General features: G+C 38.9%; 1 protein-coding gene across 1 annotated transcript in view; it reads right to left on the bottom strand.

Moving 5' to 3' along the window:
* The window catches only part of EML4 (EMAP like 4), a 122,024-nt gene that overhangs the window by 49,491 nt on the left and 47,696 nt on the right, over positions 1 to 24,837 (bottom strand). Inside the window, 3 exon segments of the mRNA XM_070734525.1 lie at positions 837 to 1,010; positions 2,087 to 2,216; positions 12,746 to 12,928. Of these exon segments, the coding sequence (XP_070590626.1) occupies positions 837 to 1,010; positions 2,087 to 2,216; positions 12,746 to 12,928 (487 nt within the window).

Below are 24,837 nucleotides of genomic sequence, written 5' to 3'. Positions count from 1 at the left end.
GACTCTGTCTTATATTTTTTGAACCCTGAAATAAGTGGTTGGCCTTATTGTCATATACTCAAAAGCCCAGGGGATTATCAGGGGATGTCTTTTTGGGGGGGGGGGGGGCAGGGTACATGGACAGTGTGATTGCTCATACTGAGTTTAAATTTCTCTTTCAGAATGCAGTGTTATGGACAGACCTTGCCACTATACTTATTTTTCTTTGCTGGCTTCAGTATACTATTTTCCTTCAGGGCAATTATCTTAGTACCTAGCCATTTATAACTATGGCTTTAATTGTTAAATACATGTTCTGCCTGTATTCTAGAGGTTCACATGCTGCTTGCTCTTCCCATTTTTCCTCACTGTGGGGTAGATACAACTGACAATGAATGCATCAAAGACATTCTGTTATAGTATAAGTGGATTTCTGGTTGACCGCTATCTCAAATCTTACATAACTGCTGCTAAAGGGAGGTCAGATTAATTATCACTGTTGAATTTCAGCTAGGCAATAAAAACAACAAAATTTTATTAAGCGTCTGACAGCTCTTGCCATTACTTGGGTTTCTTTTAAATAATCTTTTAAAATATTTTGCTTTTGCTTTGTATATTATAGGACTATTTTAAATTGACTACCATTTTAAATGTTTCTAATTGCTCTGGGGGGAAAGTGGCTTGGTGGAGAACTGTTAACTCTCCAGCAACAAGCAGTGTGAACTCTAAAGGGAGTTCAAAGGAAGAATAGAAATCTTTCAAGAAAGATTTTAAAAGACATATACATGCTTTTAATTGGGAGCAAAGCATAATGTTAGTATCGCTGCAATTGCTTCCTGGCTCTGTATTTAGGAAACCTTTTGCCTGGAGCAGAGCTCTTGACTTCTGGGGTCTGCCTGTGTGTTGGGAGAATCTGTGCAGAGGGTTGGGGAGAAGGTGATGCTTGAGATTGTGGGTTTTGATCACTAGAATGAGAGTCCTCTTTTTTCTCTGTTTGTCCTTGATGTTTGTCCTTCTTTTTTTCTGTACCGCTGCAAAACAAAGTATAAAAAATATGTATATATAAATATATAAAATATTTTTAAAGCAAACAAGAAACCATTAAAAGTGAATCAGGTTAATTATAGAAGAACCAGATATTTCAACAATTTTTTTCATCCAGCTTTTACATTAAGAATTTTAATTGACCTATTAAAAGTTGGATATTTGATCTAAGAATTTAGTGAGCAGTTTATACATTACTTGATCCGTGGAATTCATCATCATCCCATCACTGTCTATACCATCCAGGTTAACATTTTTTCCCCATCAATATTCTATAGATTTCAAAACACAAACTATAAATTACACATCGCAAATATAGATAGCCATTTAGTGAACATTGGAAATGCCCCTGAAGTAGTTCACCCTTATCATTCACTACAGGGATGCTACAGTGCCCCCCCCACACACCCGCACCTCTCCCCCCCCTTATCCTGCCCTGCTGGGTCCCCAAGGGCAAAGTAGCTTTGCCACCCCACTGAGTTCTACATGCTCTTTTCTGGTCCTGGTCACCCAACATTGATTCGCTCTATTCTAATGACCAGCCTGAGTTCTGGTTATCTTTGAAATGTAACATTCCCACAGATAGGCAGTAGGTCTATAGGGCTGTGGGGAACCCAAGGAGCAGAAAGCAATGATTGGATATCTCACAGAGTGAAGGGAGGTGAAATATAAAGCAACTCCATCACTTAGGAACAGAAATCCTAGCATTTCCCATCAGCATCATTAACTGAATCCCACTATCCATTAGCTGAGAATCCAAATCATTCCTAACTTGGTCTCTTCCAGATGTGAGGCTCACTAAGGTAAGGTACTGCATCTTCTTGGACCTTCCCCTTCTCCAATTCTGCCTTTTTAGTTGTCTTCATCTCAGTGACAGTGCCCTACCATGTGACTTAAGTAGAGGCCTAGGTATTCAGCAGTCTCAGCTGCTGAATGGGTAGCACAGAAATCTGATAAATAAAAATAGATAGATGATAGATAGACAGACAGACAGACAGACAGACAGACAGACAGACAAGATAGATAAATAAATAGACAGACAGACTGAATGAATAAGGTATACCTTTTAGCAACAGATGTGAGGGTTTTTTTCCCAGGAATAGGGATAGATGGATTACGATTATTTTTAATGTTTCCCGGGTTTCCATTGGTGATACAGGACAAAGAAATAGTTTCACGGAGAGCAGGCTGACCTAAACAAATACAGTAAGAAAATACGTATAGTTTGTTAGTCAACAATTGCATGTGGGCAGACTTTAAATAAAAAATGTTGTTTCAAGATTTGTTTGAATCAACAGAACATGACAGTTTTAATTTATTTTTTCCTCTTCATTTTTTAGAAACAAAATCTTTTTCTTTAGTGAAAAGGTTTCTCAGCCCACAGAATGAAAAAAGGCTGTGGGAACAACTCAAAAGGAATCATTCCTAGTTTTGGGGAAACTAAAAGCAAAGAGGACAGAAGGTTTCAGACTTGCAAGAGTAGTTTGTGTAAGAACTCCAGATTTCTGTCTACCTTGAAGGGCTAATATGTAGGCACCCTACAATAAAACTATAAAGGTCTACTTCTGGTTTTTAATAACATTTTGAAGATATTAAATGTAACTAACTGTAGATCAGTTTAATTTCAGAACAGTAGTACTGTAATAGTAATAATAAATGTCCTGCCCAAGGCTTTACCGTTGGCTGAAGTCAAAAGGACTTTATTCAGCTATGACTCATTTATACCATTAGATTGAGTGGGTCAACTCCAAATGCAATTAAATTTGGATGCTACTCACAATCTTTTATAGATGAAGTGCAAAATGTTTGTGATCCCTCTCCAGAATTTTAGATTAGCAACTTATTTTAAAAAGCAGATAAAATTTCTAATTTTGGCAATTAGATGTCTATTTCATCAATTTATTTCTTATTGCTGCTTCAATAGCATTTACATATTGACTCCAAATGGATAATTTGTCATATATGTATTAATGTATATATTTATTTACATAATAATTATAAATAAAAGTACATTATATGTATCAGATATTTTACTGCACTTGGTATGCATGTCTTTATGAGATGAGGAAATATAGTATGTATATAGGGAGAAAATGAAAACAGCAAGTTTAAAAGTTAAACAATGGACAAACTTTCAGAAGATACAGTATTTCCAAAAGAAAAAGTGTTCATGATTTTTTCCAAGAAAACTCTTATTTAAAAGTCAGACAGATTCCTGTGAAATTAATTAACCATTCAAGAGTGCTCCCTTTTATAAAGTAGATTAAGGGCAATTTTCCAGACATGGAAAATCATATGCTCTTGAATGTAAGAAAGTTTCTTTTCTCCTTATATCAACATCTCAGAAGCTGTTATCAAAGGAATTACATAGAACAGTGAATTTTTAGGGGATGCCCTGAATTAGTTCTACATTTCCAATTAAGCATTAAAAAATTATCAACAGCATTTATACCTCATCTTGACACTCTACGTTATACATTCGGCAATATTTTGTTTTTTGCAACTCTTACAGCTCCCAGAATCTGGGCATTGTTTTCTCATATCTAACAGTTGTAGATGTTAGAAATAGTGATCTGAAATAGGATTGCCATAAATAAGGACATGGATAAAATGCTCTTTTTCCATCTCAGCAATCCATTTCAAGAGTGCTGTTTCTCCAGAGGTAAAAAAAAAGAAGTTTACATTAATGGATTCTGGAGTAGAATTTTTTGCTTTTCATAAACTGTGAAAAGAAACGTGGTTCAAATAAAGCTCAGTAGGATAAATTAATCTATATTTCACCCAATAGATGCAAAATTATTCATTTAATATTCATGAAAGTTAATAAAAATAATATAAAGCTGTTGTTAAAAATATAAAAATAGAACATTTAGAATGTGAAATCAAACAACTGTAGCATAATCCTAATCCCCCCCAGGAGACAGCAGAATTGAGGAGAAGCAGCTAGAGAAATTTGTGAAATATGAAGATCTAAAAATTGAGCTGCAACGGCTCTGGCATAGGCCAGTGAAAGTGGTCACAGTGGTCCTTGGCACACTGGGCGCAGTGCCAAAGGATCTCAGCAGACATTTGAAAACCATTGGAATTGACAAAATCTCCATTTGTCAATTGCGAAATGCCACTTTACTGGGATTGGCACACATAGTTCGCCGCTACATCATGCATCCTAGGTGCTTGGGAAGCGCCTGACTGGTAATGAAATAAGAAATTCAGCATAGTGATCTCATTTGCTGTGTTGTATTGTTGAAATAATAGTAATAGTCATAATAATAACAACAACAACAACAGCAACAACAATAACAAGAATGGCTTGTGGAAACCAGAACCTATTTAAGGAGAGGGAGAATAATTTACAATTTAAAATGCTGTTTCAAGTATTGATCTACAGAATTTAGACAACAGGGCTTACCCAATGAATTCATTCAAAAGAATAGAAATATAGAAACATAGAAGATTGACGGCACAAAAAGACCTCACGGTCCATCTAGTCTGCTCTTATACTATTTCTTGGGATGGATATATGTTTATCCCAGGCATGTTTAAATTCAGTTACTGTGGATTTACTGGCCACGTTTGCTGGAAGTTTGTTCCAAGCATCTACTACTCTTTCAGTAAAATAATATTTTCTCACATTACTTCTAATCTTTCCCCCAACTAACCTCAGATTGTGCCCCCTTGTTCTTGCGTTCACTTTCCTATTAAAAACACTTCCCTCCTGAGCCTTATTTAACCCTTTAACATATTTAAATGTTTCGATCATGTTCCCCCCTTTCCCTTTTGTCCTTGTAGTATAGGATTGCTCACAATCAGTTTTTACATCAAACCACAAACATAGGTGGTCACTGCAACCTAAGTTTTCTCCCACCTTAACCTCTGAAATCCGGTTCCCATTCGTAAAAACTAAATCTAGAATATTCTCCCCTTTAGTTGGTGTCTTAACCAGCTGTGCCAGAACTGCTCCTGTGAGGACCTCTACTATATTTTACTTTTGCATGCAAGGGAACTAGGAATGTTCCAGTCAACATCAGGCATGTTGAAATCACCCATAATCACAATAATAGGGCCATTAAAGTACCCTAATTTTAAGATAAAGTGCTAAAAATTACCACTGCACACTTGACTTGGAAATGTTAGGATTGTCACGAGCAACTTGATGGCAAAAAAACCCCAAAGGTTTTTTTTCAAGGAGCAACTAGACTTTTTTTTTCTTTTGAAGACTAGAATCACTTCTCATCCAAGAAGCTTTTCAGGATAGGATAGTGTGGAATGAAAGGATTTATATTCCTTGCAGACAGCTGGTAATTAGCATTCTTTCAGAGAATCAATAAAGCACTTGGGGGTTCATATGTCTCCTCAAGATCACCTGAGTTAGTGCTCCTGGTTCCTGTAGTCTGCAATTTTTCCTCTAGAAATCCATTCCTACTCCCATACCATTCAATGGTGTCTGGGATGGTGTTCATCCCAAATTGTGTAGCTAAAAGTCTATAGAGATTCTCAGTCATACAGGTTGTCCTAGAGTTTTTAAAATATTACAATAATTGTAATAATAATAATTTTAATTTCACCAAGTTTCTTCTTGCAAATAGCAATTAATTCCTTGTTGCCTTTTTTGTGCCATAAAGATTACCTACTCAAGAAAAAGTTTACTCAGTGAAGCAAAGCGAAATTGGAGCATGAAATTTCTGTACTATCCACATAGTACAGACGTCCGATAAATTAGTGAAAAGAATGTCATTGATTTAAAAGTCATTTCAGATGACTAAGCATCTCTACTCTGTGTCACTGAAGCTCACATTGAGAAGCCAACCATTTTAAAGGCAGGTGATGTAGTAATGCCAACTTTATTTGCCCCAATGATACATGTTTCCATGAGTCATTACAAAGGAATAGCTCCCTTTATGCATGTGGCTGTTACAGAGGGCATTCTTCAGCACCAAAAGGAGCTGAACTATCTGAAACTACAACAGACTAGCAATCTTGTGCTTCCCGCATAAAAATGGATTAATGGTAAGGTGCATATGAAATACAGACATAAACTGCATCAATAACAGTTACTGATATCATTTGATTCCGAACTGGAGCCAGATTAGAGCTGAATATAAAATGAGTTTCTATGTATGGGTAATTCAGATTAGAGTCAAAGTGTGGGAGATCAAAGTGGTGAAAATGTTTCCCACAGATAATGAATTCCATCTCTATTGTAATAATTTTCCTAGAATTATATCTGCCAAATTCAAGAGAGACATTTCATTAAAGCTCTGTCAAATACCCAACTGTGTAAATAAAAGATAACTTATATTCAAATAAAGTATTTCATAACCCACCCACCCCCACAAGAACATAATCAGGAAGCCAAAATTATCTTTATTAATAAAGCTGGAGAATGATGGATTTTTTTGCAAAAATGTATTGAATATATTTACTGGTCAATCAGAGTTTTTAAAGAAAGCTAATTTGATTCTTTAAAAACCAAAGCAGTTATAAGCTAAAAATAATTAAAATAGTGTTTGTGGAAGAAACATGCTAATTGATTGCCTATATTTGAGCTCACTGTAATGCATGTGTCAAAGGAATACTAACTGATCTTGATCCAAAGCATGGAAGATAACTGTTTAGTAATCCAAAGTGACTAATCTAATAGACATTTGTAAATAAAGTCATTCATATTTGCGGCAATGTATGAATTTTTAGCTTAAAATTGTAATTGGATTGGTGGGTATTGGATTTGTTATTATGTATTGTTTTTATCTTGTTGTGAGCCGCCCCGAGTTTTCGGAGAGGGGCGGCATATAAATCCAATAAATCTAATCTAATCTAATACAAAAAGTTGCTGTTTTACCAATTGGAAAGAATACCAATAGCTGAGGGGTTGCGTCCTAGAGTCATTGGTGTTCTTTCAGTTGGGTTGCTTGCTTGTAGATGTTTCATTACCTGACTAAATAACATCTTCAGTGCTAGAAGGGAGTGGGATCTGGTCACAGTTAGTTAGTTAGTTAGGTCAGTCAGTTAATTAGTTATTGGATTTCTATGCCGCCCCTCTCCGAAGACTCGGGATGGCTTACAACACATAAAAAACAGTAATTTGCAACAAAATCCAATTAAATTAAAATTACATACCTATCTAAAACCCCTGATTGTATTAAAAATCAATAACAACTGTTCAAAAATCATACAATCATTCATTGACCAGTGGTTAAGATCTAATCAGCCCAAGCCTGACGACATAAATGAGTCTTAAGATTCTTACTAAAGGCGAGGAGGATGGGGACAGTATGAATCTCCGGGGGAAGCTGATTTCAGAGAAGGCTCTTCCCCTAGGTCCTGTCAAATGACATTGTCTAGTTGATGTGACCTAGAAGATCAGCAAAAGGTACAACTCTAAGGATCTGCAGAAGCAGAACAAAGGTACCTGCATTAATTCTGAAGCACCTCTGCCTGCTTTAAATCTAATTTTGACATATCTCTAATGTAAGCATTGCTCAAAATTTCATGCAAGTGGCTGAATGTTTGAAGTACAGTACTTCAACAAGGATTTTCAGTGATTATATAATTTTCAGTGATTATATAAGTAATAGCACTTAAAACTTATATACTGCTTCATAGAGCTTTACAATCATCTCTAAGCAGTTTACAGTGTCAGCATATTGCCTCCAACAATCTAGATCCTCATTTTATTGACCTCAGAAGGATGGAAGGCTGAGTCAGTCTTGAACTGGTGAGAATCCAACTGCTGAACTGATCGCAGATGGCAGTCAGCAGAAGTAGGCTACAATATTGCATTCTAACCATTGTGCCACCATGGCTCTGGATCAGTGATAATAGTATCAGTATCACTTACCTGATATTTCTACAGTGATCCCCCGGTTATTGCGTCCCCGACCATTGCGAACAGGGTAATTTGCGATTTTTGAACCCGGAAGTCAGAACACCATCTGCGCATGCGTGCCCTTTTTTTCTATGGGCACGCATGCGTAGATGGCGCCGGGCAGATCAGCTGCTGGGCGGCTTCCCTAGGTCTTCCCCCTCTTGGCCGGCATCAGCGAGGAGTTTCCCCACCACCGCCCACGCAAACTCCTCGCTGCTGCCGCTTCGCTCGGGCCGCTTCCCAGCTGAGTACTCAGCTGGGAAGCGGCCCGAGCGAACGGCTTGTCCGCAGCCTGCCTGCCCGCGCGCCCACGGCTCGCGCACCCTTCTCCCGCCCACGCCGTTCGCTCGGGCCGCTTCCCAACTGAGCCCTCAAGCCAAGCGCAGAAGTTCGCCTTTGGCGCTTGGCTTGAGGGCTCAATTGGGAAGGCGCGCGGGTGTTTTAAAACGTCCCCGCCGACATGGGGGGCTCTCTAGCACACCCCCAAACCCGGGTTGGGGGTTCAGGGGGGTGCTAGCGAGCCCCCCATGTCGGCGGGGACGTTTTAAAACACCCGCGCGCCTTCCCAACTGAGCCCTCAAGCCAAGCGGAGAAGTTCGCCTTTGGCGCTTGGCTTGAGGGCTGTTGGGAAGGCGCGCGGGTGTTTTAAAACGTCCCCGCCGACATGGGGGGCTCGCTAGTACACCCCCAAACCCGGGTTGGGGGTTCGGGGGGGTGCTAGTGAGCCCCCCATGTCGGCGGGGACGTTTTAAAACACCCGCGCGCCTTCCCAACTGAGCCCTCAAGCCAAGCGGAGAAGTTCGCCTTTGGCGCTTGGCTTGAGGGCTCAGTTGGGAAGGCGCGCGGGTGTTTTAAAACGTCCCCGCCGACATGGGGGGCTCGCTAGCACACCCCCAAACCCGGGTTGGGGATTCGGGGGGGTGCTAGCGAGCCCCCCATGTCGGCGGGGACGTTTTAAAACACCTGCGCGGCTTTCCAATGAGTCCTGAAGACAAACGCGGAAGTTTGACGTTTGTCTTCGGGACTCATTGGAAAGCCGCGCGGGTGTTTTAAAACGTCCCCGCCGACATGGGGGGCTTGCTAGCACCCCCCCAAACCCCCAACCCGGGTTTGGGGGTGTGCTAGCGAGCCCCCCATGTCGGCGGGGACGTTTTAAAACAGCCGCGCCGCCCCCAATCTTCGGCTCCTCGCTAGCGCTGCAGAAGTAAAAACACCATCTGCACATGCGCAGATGGTGTTTTTACTTCCGCAGCGCTACTTCGCGAAAACCCGCTCGTTGCGGGGGGTCCTGGAACGGAACCCTCGCAACGAGCGGGGGATCACTGTATTCCTATACTACTTTAGCTCAGATATATTAGATTTCAATTTAAATGATCTTTGTAATATACTGTACTTTATACTTTTAAGGCATTGATTTATGCCTTGGATTTATTTGGGGTTTGAATTCATTTGATGGCATTCTGATGCTTTAGGAAAAGCCAGAATAAAACCTACCCAATAATGTACTAAGAGTTTCTTTTTTTGATTACATTCTTGCAAATTGTTTCCTTAATTTGCTTCTTTGGAGGAGTAGATTCATGAATGAAACTAGCAGTAAAGAGGAACTAGTATCTTAGCAGTGGTATAATTTTCTTTGCAAACGATTTCTGCGAAAAACTATTTTCAGTTTCCATTATGCCACAAACGTTAGAAAATGCCCATTGAGAACTAGAGTGGGTATTTTTTTTAAAGTCATTTTACAGGAAATAAAATTTCTTGCCACCACTATTAATATAAAGTGAAACATAAGCCTGTTTATGACAATCCTTGCAAAAAAATATGCATGTTTAAATTTTTCGACAACGGAAAATTACCACTTTCTTTAGTACTTTCTTTCTTCTCTTAATCCTATCCCCTTGTTATTTAACTGCAAATTATTCTCAAGGCATTAGGGGAAAGTTCTTTAGCAAAGTACATCATTTATTTGTCAATTATCCAAGGTTTAGTCTACATATGATATAGGAAAAACTCTACTTAAAGAGTAGGAAAAGCATCAGATTGCTAGATGGCAGAAATGACTTGTCTATATTTCCTTGCTGCCATATATAGGTGTTTTGGATTTTTGCAGCCCAGATATGAAATCCTTAGGAAAGTAATTAAAAAGATGTTGCTCATATACCTATTTTCAACAGCAAGCAAAACAATGTGTCTAGTTAATTGTTAGACAACCTCTCTCAAGTTATTTTTGCATTCTCTCTCGTGTAAACTTTCACATCTATTCTGCATACAGCTTAACTGCCCCACTGCAGATGATTCTGAATCAACTTCTTTCAACTTGATGTCCTATTACTGCACTGTCCATTACTAGCATACAATAATTTTTATTTACCAAGGAGAGGGTAAGATTTTACAGAAAGATATCTGGAATGCACCAAATTAGGGAGGAATATCATATTATGGCATAGCAAAGGCCAGGTGAGGTTGGCCCCAAGTGCAGTCAATAAAGTGTTATTGCCAAAGGCAAGGAGACTGGCAGCAGCAACCTGTATCTAGCTTTGTTGCTGCATCTGTGTCTCTATTTCAACTACTAAGCAGATGAGATTATGCAGATCAGTAATTGGTGGTCAGGAGAGCAGTGCAAGATCAGCCAGACCATTGGACTTAGTGACACATCAGTGGACTCTTGGTACAATTCAGCACATGTAGGACATCACACAGCAGCTGGGAGGATGTATTATTTTAGAAAGGGATTGGAAGTTCCAGTGTTCTTCATGTTTTATAAATTATTACCAAATAATAAGAAACTATTGAAAACTTGAAAGCTTTATAAAAAACCAAGCAACTGTTTTTTCCCCTATACCATTTGTTGATAATGTTGCAAAAACTAGAACAAGGTCAAGATATTCAGTGGAAATTTTTCAACTGTGGAGATATTTGAAAGATACTAGAGTTAGGTAACGTATAAAAGGAAGCCAACTGTTATATAACCTGAGAAGAGAAAATAAAATATAATTGTATCTATAACTGCTATCAAGAAAATGGGAAGCCACTTTTTATTTTTTTTCTATATGTTAACATTTTTATTTTTAGTTTCCTTCATTCTTTGATTCAAAATTTGTACTGTTTTAATTTTGTTGAAAAAGTTGTTCAGTATAATTTTTTTAAAAATAAGCTACTAGAATCAATCCTGAAGAAACAAGGTTATGAACAGTATTGCAATTTCTGGAATTTACTGTAAAATGGAATTTTGTGAACCTTTGCCAAATGTACTCTTATGCTTAAGATTTTTCCCTAACTATTTTTGAGAATGTAATACCTAAAATACTTAGAATTACTTAGAACCTGAATAACAGAAAACTGTAGGTTATTATTGCAATTAGAAACAGGAGATCTACTCGTGGTTTCACGGAAGCTTAGCATATTAATATTGGTAAATCCATACAGGAGATAAATTTGTAGGAATTATGGAAATTAGATGGATTCAACTCACCTTCAATGCAAAAACTGCAATGGAAGATTATACATCACTGGCACCAAAATAATAATTGCACAACACTGGAAAAATCTAGATAACTCTAGATGAGCAAAGGCTCTAGATGAGTAATCTGATTATTGTGATAGAATGCACACCTGAAGGAAGACTATGGGAGACTTTTGGCAATACTAAGATTTCTCAGAAAGAGACCTGAATTAACAGACTGCTCAGTCCTGAACTGGAGGAAGATGTTCAACATTTAGCATTTCTCATATCTAGTAGGAATGTTATAGCTTTGGTCTGGCCATATCTCCGGGACCGCCTTCTGCTGCACGAATCCCAGTGACCAGTTAGGTCCCACAGAGTTGGCCTTCTCCGGGTCCCGTCGACGAAACAATGTCATCTGGGGGGGCCCCAGGGGAAGAGCCTTCTCTGTGGTGACCCCGACCCTCTGTAATCAACTCACCCATGGAGATTAGGATTGCCCCCACTCTCCTTGCCTTTCGCAAACTCCTTAAAACCCACCTCTGCCATCAGACATGGGAAAATTGATTCCCCTGGGCCGTTTTTGTTTTATGTATGGTTTGTCTGAGATGTATGACTGTTTTTTAGATTAAGAGGCTTTAAATTGTTTTTAACTATTGGATTTGTACTTTTTCTTGTTGTGAGCCGCTCTGAGTCTTTGGAGAGGAGCGGCATACAAATCTAATAAATAATAATAATAATTAAGTGTAAGCTAATAATGGATCTCGCTGTGTCACTTGGGCTTGGACCTGACATTACTGAACATGAATCTGAAAAGAATTAAATTAGTACTATGAAAGACCAATGTATAAGAAAATTACTTTTGCAATATTTTTATAAAAATATTTATTTATATATTTTTATAAAATCCATTTGTTTCTGCCCCCGTCCCCTATTTTATACTTTTTAAAATTTTTACTGGCAAGGTTATATACATACAAAATTCAATAAAACAAAATATCCATTGTATCTGTGGCCATTCTTCTTCTTTTCATTTCATGATTATTACTGAAAACAATTAAGTTGTAGAGAGGAAGTTCTTTGAAATGATTCCACAGGGTGTCAATTTGCTAGATACCACTGCTATAATATGATACATACTTGGACCACACGTGGTTTGGAAAAACCTCTAACTCTGGAAATGATATATCATTAAATGTTTAACTGGTGAGTCTAATCTGCTTAACTAATGCATAATATATACTATGTTTCTTCGAAAATAAGACCCTGCTTATATTTTTTTGAACCCTGAAATAAGTGCTTGGCCTTATTGCCATGTATTCAAAAGCCTGATTGGGCTTATTTATCAGGGCATATCTTATTTTGGGGCAAACATACAACCTTACATGAAAAAGATATGCAGAGAAGGGCTATTTTACCTTTACTAGGTGCAGATTTTCTCACAGATGCAACATGATCTTCTGAGATGGCAAGTCTTCTCACTACATCAGCCAGAGCTGCTTTCAACACTGTGATTTCATCTTCTTGCTGCTGCACTCTCAGTTCAAGAGCCGAAAGGCGATCTTGGACATCAGAGGTACTTGCTGCAGAAATGCTATCATCTGTGGGGGGAAAAGACATGGTGCTTTCAAAGTGTGCCATAACTTTCTAAAAGAAAACTGTTTGTACATTTATATCATTCCATCAAAATAAAAGTTTGTGCTGGCCAATAATAAAATAGAAACAACCAATCTACATAACAGAAACAGGAGAAACATAACAAGAATTGAGAAATCTGTGAAAATATTTATAAGAGAAATCTTAAAGTCTCAACTTTAGTCAAAGAGCACTGAATTTTGGACATATTTTGGTATCTGCATCTACAGTATCATTATTATAGAGGCAGTCTTGAATCCATCAAATGTACTGGGATTATAATTCCCAGAATTCCCAGCAAATGTGGGAACATTTAGCGGAACTATGGAATAAATGTCTTGACTGTAAACCTCTCCAATAGATATGAAAAAATTATGGAAACCTATAACTTAGATTAGCAACTATATGCAACTGCATCTGCCATATAACCCCCAAAAGGCCTTATGAGAATTAAAGTAGGGGGTACCAAACAGGAGACTTAACAAAATATGTAAACTGGTATATAATATCCCTAATTTTACATAGTAATAAAAAATGCTTAGAATCCAACAGAGATTACAGAAGACCTGGTTATTTTACACACACACACACACACGCCAGCCACATCTGGTCCTTTGGCTATCCCTATCCAGATCGCATGAGATAAATCAAAAATTAGAAACCAAACATAACTAAGAAAGCTGCAGGAGGAAGGAGAAGAAGCCCAGTTGGGTTCGGCTCTATGCTCTTACAGTTCAATCAGCTGGTGGCCACACGAGAACACACTTTTCTGTACCTACACATGGTTCTCCCCTTATATGAATTAGCTCGAGGAGTTGAGGTGACAGAGTTTGAGGACATGAAATCAAGTTACATTGGTTTGGCTGTCCACAACAATACCAGTTTCTCACGTGTCCCCTTGGGAAAATTATTTGCCCACCCCTGTGTATACCATGGAAAGGGACATTTCAAATGTTTCCAACTATTTTAGAAAAGGCTGGGGAACAAAAGATGTTGCTGGTACATTCTGGATAATTGAGAAAGCCAAGGAATACGAAAATGAAGTTAATATGCACTTCACTGATTATAGAAAAACCTTCTATTGTGTCAGCCAAGTTGAGCTGAAAATGGGAATCTCACTATTTCCCCATTGTTCTCATTCAAAACCTACAAAGTATGACAAAACAGATTAGTTCCAAAGTTAGTAAAGAAAGGAGTCAAAGTTTAATATTGTCTTATTATTGAACCTATACAAGGAAAATATATTAATAGAAGATAAGTGTGGATTAAAAATTAAAAGAAAATTCAACAATAGCCTATGCCAGTGATGGCAAGCCTGTGGCACGTGGAGCCTTATCTGCTAGCACGTGAGTTGTTGCCCTAGCTCAGCTCCAGCGTGCATGTGTGTGATGGCCAGCTGATTTTTGGCTCACACAGGGGCTCTGGGATGGTGTTTTTGGCTTCCAGAAGGCGTTTTTACCCTTCCCCGGCTCCAAGGAAGCATTTGGAGCCTGGGGAGGGTGAAACACAAACATACTGAGCCCACCAGAAATTGGGAAACAGGCCATTTCCGGCCTCCAGAGGGCCTCCAGGGGAGCTGTTTTCATCCCCCCCAGGCATTAAATTATGGGTGTGGGCACTCGCACATGCGTGATAGCACACGCCCTCACTCTTTCAGCACCTGAGAAAAAAAAGGCTCGCCATCACTGGCCTATGCTTATGACACTAATGGGACAGCTAAAAATGTACAATCTAATAATGAAATTCCAGGAACATAGTGAAAAAATGGGACTGAGATTAAATATAAAGAAAGCCAAACAAATGACGAGGATGTGTGTTTTCCCCAAAATAAGACCTAACCGGAAAATAAGAGCTAATGCATCTTTTGGAACAAAAATTAATATAAGATCCAGTCTTATTTTCAGGAAAACACAGTAGTATTCTGTCCAGAGTAGTATTCTTAGAGACTGATGTTGTGGGAAGTTTCTGCATTTTAGAATTGACATTGAAATAGCTGCAGACTAGCAATAATGGTATTGAAAAAGGTATTTCAACGTTTTGATAGTCTGCTAGACCTACAAAGATCAGAATCATGTAGGCAAATTTTCCCTGTGATACTCTATGGAAAGGAAAATTTGGTTTTGAAGAAGCAAGATAGAATAAATATTGGTATCTTGAGTTATACCAATATTTAGAATAAATATTGGTATAACTTGATTTTGAGAAAATGCACAAACAAATGGATCATAAAACAAATCAATCCAAATTTCACACTCAAGGCACATATAATCAGATTGGAATTACATAACTTGGACACTAGTAGTGCTCTTGAGAAGTCCATGTTGGGAAAAACATATAATCAATGAATAAAAAGATCTGCTTATGTTGTATTATGCTGGTATGATAATTATAGTCATGTTAAGGCAGATAGAAGATAACTTTAATGATTTGGCCATGGCCATAAGACACAACAAATCTAAAATGCTAGTACAAAAGCAAATACTATTTATAAAACCACAAGTAATTTTTTTAAAATGAAAAGAAGTGCATAATGTGGTTGTGACATTTTAGGAATAACTCCCTCTTTACAACAAGGTCAAATAATTTATTTGTAGGCAGTTAGTAGAATCTTTCTCTCTTTGAATTCATCACATTTTGATGGTAAGGATCTGTTCCAGATAGTCATTTTATTTGGCTGCAGTGGCACAACACAACAAGATATGGGGTAAATATTCATTTATTTTCAGTATATACAGAACCTTCAACTGGATGAAGTAAGACTTAAGGACCATCAAAACCAGCTTTTTATAGTATTAGAACTTCCAGGTATTTGTTAGTGAATTAGAAGGTTCTAATGAACAACACTGAGATGTCCATACAACTATTCCTATGATTATCAAAGGCATGCACAAATAGAGTATCAAAAGTATTAAAACGCAATATCTCAAGCTCATCGGGTGTTATACTGTGAAATATGTGCCTGCAGAGGCATGGGTTGGGTGGGATGAGACGGTCCTACAAGTAGCCTGGATCCATGCCATGAAGAACTTTAAAGATAATTACCACCTTAACTTGTACCTCAAAGCAAATTGGCATCCACTGCAACTTACAGACCAATGGTATTACAAGGACCACTCTGCCCCCCCCCCCCCACACACACAAAAAAAATTGCCTGCACCACTGTATTACTGTAGCTTTCAAATACTCTTCAAGGATAGATTAGGAAAAATATAAATAGAAAATTAGTTAGAAGTATGAAAACTATTTTTAAAAAATGGGGTATAGCCTAGGTCAGTGTTTTTCAACCAGTGTGCCATGAGACATGGTCAGGTGTGCCGTGGGGAAATTAAACATGGGTCCGCAAACTACCATTCCTGCTAGGATATCCCTTTTGTGTTCATCAAAACAGGACCAGGTTTCACACTAAGTGAGTATAAATACATTTAGAAACTATATTATTAACTACATGTATAATATGCACTGTGTTAGAGTGTCATTTTGTGTAATTTTGGCTGGTGGTGTGCCCCAGGATTTTGTAAATGTAAAAAATGTGCCACAGCTCAAAAAAGGTTGAAAATCACTAGCCTAGGTTTGTACATTTGTACAATGAATGACTTCAATGATTAAGGTGCAGAGTTAGTTGCTAATGACATCTAGCACTATACCTTACTGAAGTAAAAATTAGGAGAAGTGGTGAGTTTCTTATTAAACAAATACTTAGGTATCATTTTGGGCCAGATGAAAGTTAATAAATGGAAACTGAAACCTACTATTAATAATCAAATCAACCAGTGCTTGCCTGGAGAGATTGCTGATATAGATAGGGTTACATACTGACTGAAAGATGGGATAAACTGTTTGGGAGCTCTGGATTTTATACTACTGCTGGATGTCCTTTGATGGCAGCACAGCATTTACATTTGGAACTTGAGCTTTAATCTGCCTTCCATATATTGGTAGCTTCCACTATATATACAGAATAAAGTTTCAATTGGTGCAAAATACAATTGTCTGTCTATTGATTAGACTGCAGCAAAATAGTGCGTTATTTTGATTTCATTTTATCTAGCTTCCTTGTTTGTTTTACTGAAATGCACTGTTATTTGCAACTGTTTTAGATTCTGATCTAAAACATTAGCTAATAAGTGCGACAGATTTTGTAGTAACTGAAATCTAAGAATAAAAAGAAGAGGGATAAATGTAAGTTATTAAGATAAATAGTGAATGCAATTACCGTATTTTTCGGTGTATAAGACGCACCCGTGTATAGGATGCACCTAGATTTTAGAGGAGGAGAACAAGGAAAACGGTATTCTGAACCAAATGGTGTAGTATTAAATAGTAATAGTAGAACAGAGTAGAGTAGAATAGAATAGAATAGAATAGAGTAGAATTCTTTATTGGCAGTGTAATTGGACACACAAGGAATTTGTCTTGGTGCATATGCTCTCAGGTGTACATAAAAGAAAATATAGATTTGTCAAGAATCATGTGGTACAACACAATGATTGTCATAGGGTCAAATAAGCAATGAAGAAACAATCAATATTAATAAAAATCTTAGGATAGAAGTAACAGGTTACAGTCATACAGTCCTAAGTGGGAGGAAATGGGTGATAAGGAATGATGAGAAAGAAACCAGTAGTGATAGTAGTGCAGACTTAGTAAAAGGTTTGACAGTGTTGAGGAAATTATTTATTTAGTAGAGTGAGGAAAAAACTGTTCTTGTGTCTAGTTGTCTTGGTGTGCAGTAACCTGTAGTAGTAACCTCTCCAGCCACGAGGGGGTGGGTTTCTGGCTCATGGTGTTTTCTGTGGGAAATGTCTCCCTTCCTTCTTTCTTTCCTTCCTTCCTTCCCTTCCTCCTTCCTCTCTTTCTCTCCCTCTCTTTTTCCCTTTTCTTTCTTTCTCTCCACTTCTCTCTCTCTTTTCCCCCTCTCTCCCCATTTTGCTCTCATTTCTTTCTCTCTCTCTCCCTTTTTGCTGTAATTTCTCTCACTTTCATTTCAGTTTTTCTCTCTTTCCTCTTCCTCTCCCTTTTTCTTTCTCTCCCCTTCTTTCTCTCATTTGTTTCCCTCTTCTACCTCTCTCATTCTCTCCCTCTCAATTTTTCCCTCATTTCTCTTTCACTCTCTCCCTTTCATTTTTGTTTTCTCTTCCTTCTCCCTCTCTTTTTCCTTCTCATCCATTCTCTTTCATTTGTTTGTTCCTCTCCCCCGTTCTTTCCCTCCATCAGTTTCTCATTTTTCTATTTCTCCTTTTCTCTCACATTCCCTCCCCCTCTCACTTTCCTCCCCTCTCTCTTTCCCTGTCTCTGTCTCTCCAGGGACAAGCCAGCAGCCTACCCCACTTCTTCTTAGCTTGTCCTCCGGGGATGAGTGGGTCGCGTGGCATCCAGCTGGCAGAGGAGCCTGCGGGGCAGCTTCAATCATCTGGCGGGATGGAGCTCGGCTCCATCAGCCCCTACCCTAATTTCCTGCCTTTGGGAATGCGCAGCAATCGGCAAAGGCACTCCGAGCTGAGGGCACCAGCTGCAGAATTCCCAAGCTTTGCTTGGAGCGCCTTCGCTAACCGCTGCATGCTCCCAAAGGGCCCCCGAAGGCAGCAGATTGGGGGGTGGGCTGATGGAGTCAAGACACGTCCCGTCAGATGATCAAAACTACCCCACGGGCTCCTCCGCCGGTTGGATGCATTGAGGTGACGCCTGTTCACTTCTCCAAAGCTGCTGCTACGTGCCCCACTCATCCCTGGGACCAAGCCACCAGCCTCCTGCCGACAACTGTCGGGCGGCCTTTGGAATAGCCCCCATGGCTGCTGACCCCGCCCCACATCCAGTGTATAAGACGTACCACCTTTTTGAGGTGAAAAGGTGCGTCTTATACATGGAAAAATAGAGTACTTCTTCAAGACTGCCAGGAATATATATTGTATGTAATCAACTGTAAAAATGCTGCAAGAAAGTAAATGTTCTGAAAAGAATTAAAGCTACAGTATTCCGCAGTAGCATAGTCCAGAAAGGCCATTTTGATTAAAGTATTCATAGCTTTGCAACGCTATAATTCAAAGTATTCAAAGTATATAAATTCAAAGTATTCATTGTCCGCCTATTAAAAATGTTCCATAAAAATAATATTTAAATCTTGAGTTTTTCACCTCCATTATCCATTTGGAACTATATAAGTTTCAGTAACTCATCCTGTTCTTAAAATACTAAGATCATAATATTAAAATAATAAGATCATAATATTAAGCAATGAGTTCTTCAGGAATGGGGGGGGCATAAAATTCAAATTAAAGAAATAAAATAAATAAATAAATAAATAAATAAGTACATTTGGTGGGCTGTCAAAAGCTTATTTCAACTGTACATCTGGTAGACTCCCTTCCTTTATTAGACTGATACGCAATACATGTCTATTTCTTTTTTAAAAAACCACTGTTTCATTTCCACATATAATGGTTCTTAGAAATTTGAGAACCATTTTAATTTTCATTATTTCAATATTTCTGCAGAACTATCACCTAAATGATGGCACTAATGCTACCTGAGTAATGAAACCTCAGCAATCATACTCATAAAACACCAACCCCCCATTTATAAAATTGCTATGTTTTCAATACATAAATCAGAAATAAAACACATCTGATTATTTAAATGCCTTATATTTAATTTTTGCATGAATTATAATTATAAAGGTATCAGTATAAACAGGATGAAAAAGTTGCCAGCATATTTATTTATTCTCAAAGGTAGACCCATGTGGTACTGAAAAATAAATGCAAAACAGGCAAGGTAGCTTCTATGAAAATAGCCCCTTTCTAAGTAGCTGATTCAAGATCCAAAAAAAAAAACAACCAAAAAACCCACACCTTCCTATATTTTTGAAATGCTACCAAATGGCAGTTGGACTTACTACAAAGTTATCTTTCTGACTGTTGAAACAGGAACTTGGCAGGAATGGGATTAACTGCATGTCTTCTAACTGGAAGAGATTTAAGACCTCTTCACTCATGGAAATACCAGTAGTCCAGACTCATTTTCATGAACTGACTTTTCTTACTAATTAATTTAATGTAAAAAAGCAAACTAAATTACTCTCGTCTCTGGAAACAATAAGAAATAGAATGCATGTTGGTTCCAACCTGATAATGTTCCTTTTCGGTTCCTTTTCAGTCACATGTGGGTATTAACTTCCATCTGCCTGGAGATTGAGCTTGTATCAATTTGACTGGCCACTCCCCTTTGCTCGCCTGTCTTTGGCAGTTTTTTGCAGCGAAGAGGATCAAGGTGAAAAAGAGAAATCACCACCCCGGAACTGGGCCTGCACCCTTACGCAGAGAGGGAGTGACTACTCCTGCCAAGGACCAAAAAGGAATGTATCCTTTTCCAGTACTCTTAGCAGGAGTAATCACCTGTGGGACATACCCAAGTTAGGTCCCCAGTGGACGGTGAACAGCTGGACTCATAGTGGAAGGGGCGGCAACTACTCTCTGGAAAACCTTCCTTCCATCGGCTGAAGCATAGCTATCGATTTTGTAGTGGTGAATGAAGAGAGTAGGAATGGACCAGGTAGTCCCCTTAAATTGCAAGTATATACATTAAATATATATATTGCTTCATGCTGTTTCCTACTCCTTCCTTTTAATTCTCAGTCTTCCAGATAGAACCAAAAAAAAAAAAAGACACTGATTTTCTCTAAAAGGTAAAGATAATGTCTGAAGGAAGGGGTATTGCCTTCTAGATAAGTGATTCATTTCATACTGGCACCACCTTTAATAACAGAATACAGTATTTTGCAAGTGTTACAACCCCTTTCCCCATATGCTATAAAGTTTAAACTATAATAATGTAAACTTTGTTCTGGGCTTCAGAACAAAACATACATATCTTCACTATTTCAATCATTAAATCAATTTGTCTTGTCTGAATGCTAAAATTTCTATAATAGTGTTTCTCAAGTTTGCTCCTACAAACATTCCAGGAAATGAAATACTATATTTTAATGACTCAATTATGGAACAGGAATCATTCCACAGCATTTTTAACATCACCAGTTTTATCTCAAATTCAGATGTACTGCAAAGCCTTTTACTGTCAATTACTATTATTGCTTAGCCAAGTTATATTTTTCTGCAAATGTCAATCAACCCATGATCTTAAAGTGTTGCTTAGAGCTGCGGTTAGAGCAACATCTCTCGGCTGTGGCTAGGGGGACTTTCACACAGGTTCGCCTGGCGCGCCACTTGCAGGCCTATTTGGACAGGGAGTCTCTTCTCACAGTCACCCATGCCCTCATCACCTCTAGGCTAGATCATTTCAATGCGCTCTACTTGGGGCTACCTTTGAAGAAGGTTCAGAGACTACAACTAGTACAGCATGCAGCCACGAGAGCCACTCTGTGAGCTGCACTGGATGCTGATTGGTCCGAATCCGAACCCAGACTTTTTTAAGGGAGGGCTCTGAGGCTCAAGATGCCAACTCGGCTTGGGTGGGCAGGAGGGGCAACTCCAAACCCGGAACCTTGACATCCCCCCCAGCGCTTTGCCTCCTGCCGGGCCAGAGGGGTAGGAAAGCAGGTTCTGCTGGCCAGCTATTCAGGATCCCGGCCAACATCTTCAAGCAGGCGGTGGGCAGGAGGGGGAGGCGGGAAGGGCTCCCGCCTCCCCCTCCCGCCCACCGCCCGCTTGAAGCTGCCAGCTGGGATCCTGAATCGCTGGGGGGGGGGTTTGTCAGGCTCCCGGCATCACCTGCTTGATGGAGCCTGACACCTCTCCCCCCACAGTGCTTTGCCTCCTGCTGGGCAAGAGGGCTTGGGAGGCAGGTTCTCCTGGGCCGGCTTCTGAAGATCCTGGCGGGCAGCTTCAAGTGGGCAATGACCAGGAGGGGGAGACAGGGAGGGCTCTGAGTCAGGCTCCCGGCCATCGCCCGCTTGATGGAGCCTGACCCCCCCCCCAGTGCTTATGGATCCTGGTCTGCAGCTTCAAGCGGGTGGTGAGCGGGAGGGGGAGGTGGGGAGGGCTCTGACTCAGAGCCCTCCCCACCTCCACCTCCCGGCCATCGCCCTCTTGAAGCTGCCCACCAGGATCCTCAGAAGCCAGCCTGGCAGAACCTGCCTCCCGAGCCCTCTTGCCCAGCGGGAGGCAAAGCATTGGGGGGGGGATGTTTCAGGCTCCCAGCCATTGCCCGTTTAATGGAGCCTGAACCCCCCAGAGCTTCACCTCCCGCTGGGCCAGAAGGGTTGGGATTACCGTTGGGTGAACCTACCTGAACTCCAACGGCAAGTTCGTCCGAACCTGCCAAACTCGAATTTCAACGGGTTCACCCAACACTAGTTATATTGTAATACAGTATTAGGTGATGTGTTTATTTTTACTATTGTGAACTGCCCTGAGTCCGCACTGAGAAGGGTGGCCTATAAATCTAAACAAGCAAGCAAGTAAGCAAGCACACAAGCAAGCAAGCAAACAAATAAACAAGTCCTGGCAGAAGAGGCCTACTGCAGATCCCATCAGCCAAGGAACTTTAGGTGATGGGATTCAGGAGAAGAGTCTTTTGTGCCTCAGCTGCTTCCATTTGCAACATCTTGCCACAGGAGGTAAGAGACACTGCCTCTCTTTTAGCCTTCAGGAAAAGCCCTAAAACCTGGTTATGCTAGCTGGCATAGGATTAGTGAAGGACAAGTTGTGAGCTGGAGGTGAACAGCTAACAAAGAAGGCAACCCCACCTATCCCCCCCTCATCCCATAGCTTTTTAGGCTGTTTTAACTTTTGAAATTTTAATCCATTGTCATATTTTAAATGCGTTGGATATTTCTACATTATATGGATAATTGTATATATTTACTTTACTGTAAGCCACTTCAAATGGTGTGATGAACATAATAATAAAGTAGCTAACTTTCCTCTATTTATTATTTGGATTTGTATGCCGCCCCTCTCCGAAGACTCTACAAACATCAAACTAATGATATACATAAACAGATTGGTATTGAAATATTTTAGCATCTGTTAATTAAGAGAAAGTATTTTATAAATATTAAATTCAAAATGAATAGAAAATGCAAATGATTCAAATTATAATGTTTATAATGAAATAGTCTGCAGATAATTTATGGCATAGCTTCTAGCATGTCTTCTGTTCAAGAAGAAATTGCCCCAGCTTTCAACATTTATCAAGAGATAGTCTTACATGTAAATGACTATCAAGTTTAAACTGAAATGAATTCAATTTCCATACCAGTATTTTTCAATGAGATGGAAATTTTCATTCCATCATATAGAATGAGTTTCAGATTACTATCTATTTCACAAAATACATCACAGGCATTAATTAATAAAAACAGATTTCATTTAAGGCTTCTATAAAACTGACATTGGAAAAGAATATATTCCAAGGAACCAGAAAAAGTTTGTTTTTCTTGCTGCACATTTGATTTGATAAATATTGTGTTGACAGGAAAGTGAAAAATTCATATAAGAATAAGATCACAATTTTCTCCCTGGAAAAGTTAGATATGAGAGATAATCGCTGGCATTATCAGTTCACAAAACAAAAAGCTATACTGTACCAGTGCAGAAGTTCATGAGCACAGACGAATTGCACACATAAGCAAGGCAAGACAAGGCCTCTTCCATTCTTGTCAGTTCTGTCTACATTTCCTGCTGCTTTCCTGGAGTTTCAGAGCAATCCCCAGATCCTCAAATCAAGTAACATTTTTTGAATTCTGAGGAAATCCTAACAGTCCAGATGGCCTAATGCAAATGGAACAACTCAAATGTTTTCAAGAAAAGATTTTTTACCTCAATTCTGGAACTCTAACTTACTAAGGAGGTATTATTCTCTCTTTTTCCTACGACTACTAAAGAGTGTGTGTGCATGGCGGGGTGGGGGGAGAGAAATGAAGAAAAGATGGAGCAGGCAATCTGAAAAGAGATGTATTACACAGGGGGAGAAATTTGAGAATGCTCTAAGGAGCGGTTAAACCTTAGTCAGCATAAGTACAGTAATAAAGGCATTTATTACAATAGATATTTTGCTGTAATTTACCATATAGAATAAACCAGAAATTAAAGAGTTTACTAAATGCCACATGTTTAATTTATTGCATTTTTAATGGAAGGATAATAAAGCTTCTATAACAACTTTATTAAATGTCATATGCAGAACCTCTTTTGTTTCAAAACAAAGAATGCACGTTTTAAATTTTAAGACCTGAATTTTAAGCTCCTCTTTGTCAAATAGGGCTGAATTTTTGATACCAAATCATGGACATAATGACTAATAATCATTTTTATAACACAGATAAGGTCATATTTTGTTATTCCTCTAAATGTTATGTCAAAGAACATTTATAATCTTGATTTATACAATGTAAGAATATCCACAATAATTGGGCGAAGGGAGACTAAACATTACACAGAGAAATAAGTGAAAGCAACCAAGTTAATAGTGCACCCTCTGGATATAATTAGAGAATAAAAATATTTGTTTCAAAGGAAGTACAGAAAAGGCAAGGTATGACAAACAAGTTCCACCTATATTGATCTGTTATAATGTAACAAAATGAATCATAGAACTATTAAACGTTTGTGGCCTGAAAAATAGCAAATACTGGACGACTGTGTTGAGATAGATGGCATTTTTAACATTTTGTTAGTTTTGTAATATTTTTAAAATAGATTTCTACACATGTATTGTATTGTATTTATTACGCTGTATGCCACCCTGGCATAGAAGATAAAGAAACAAGTAAACAAACACACACACAATTTGACCTCTCGTGTGGATAGTAACCAGAAACTATCACCATTTTAACATATTGCATCAAATATATACTATCAGATTAATTTCTGCTGAGGCATCTTAAAAATTGATAGAAAACAAAGAGGGGGGGACA

Source organism: Erythrolamprus reginae, chromosome 1 (assembly GCF_031021105.1).
Source record: "Erythrolamprus reginae isolate rEryReg1 chromosome 1, rEryReg1.hap1, whole genome shotgun sequence".
Classification (NCBI taxonomy): Eukaryota; Metazoa; Chordata; class Lepidosauria; order Squamata; family Dipsadidae; genus Erythrolamprus; species Erythrolamprus reginae.
Note: the sequence above shows the minus strand (reverse complement) of the source record. Positions and strands in the feature narration are given on the sequence as shown.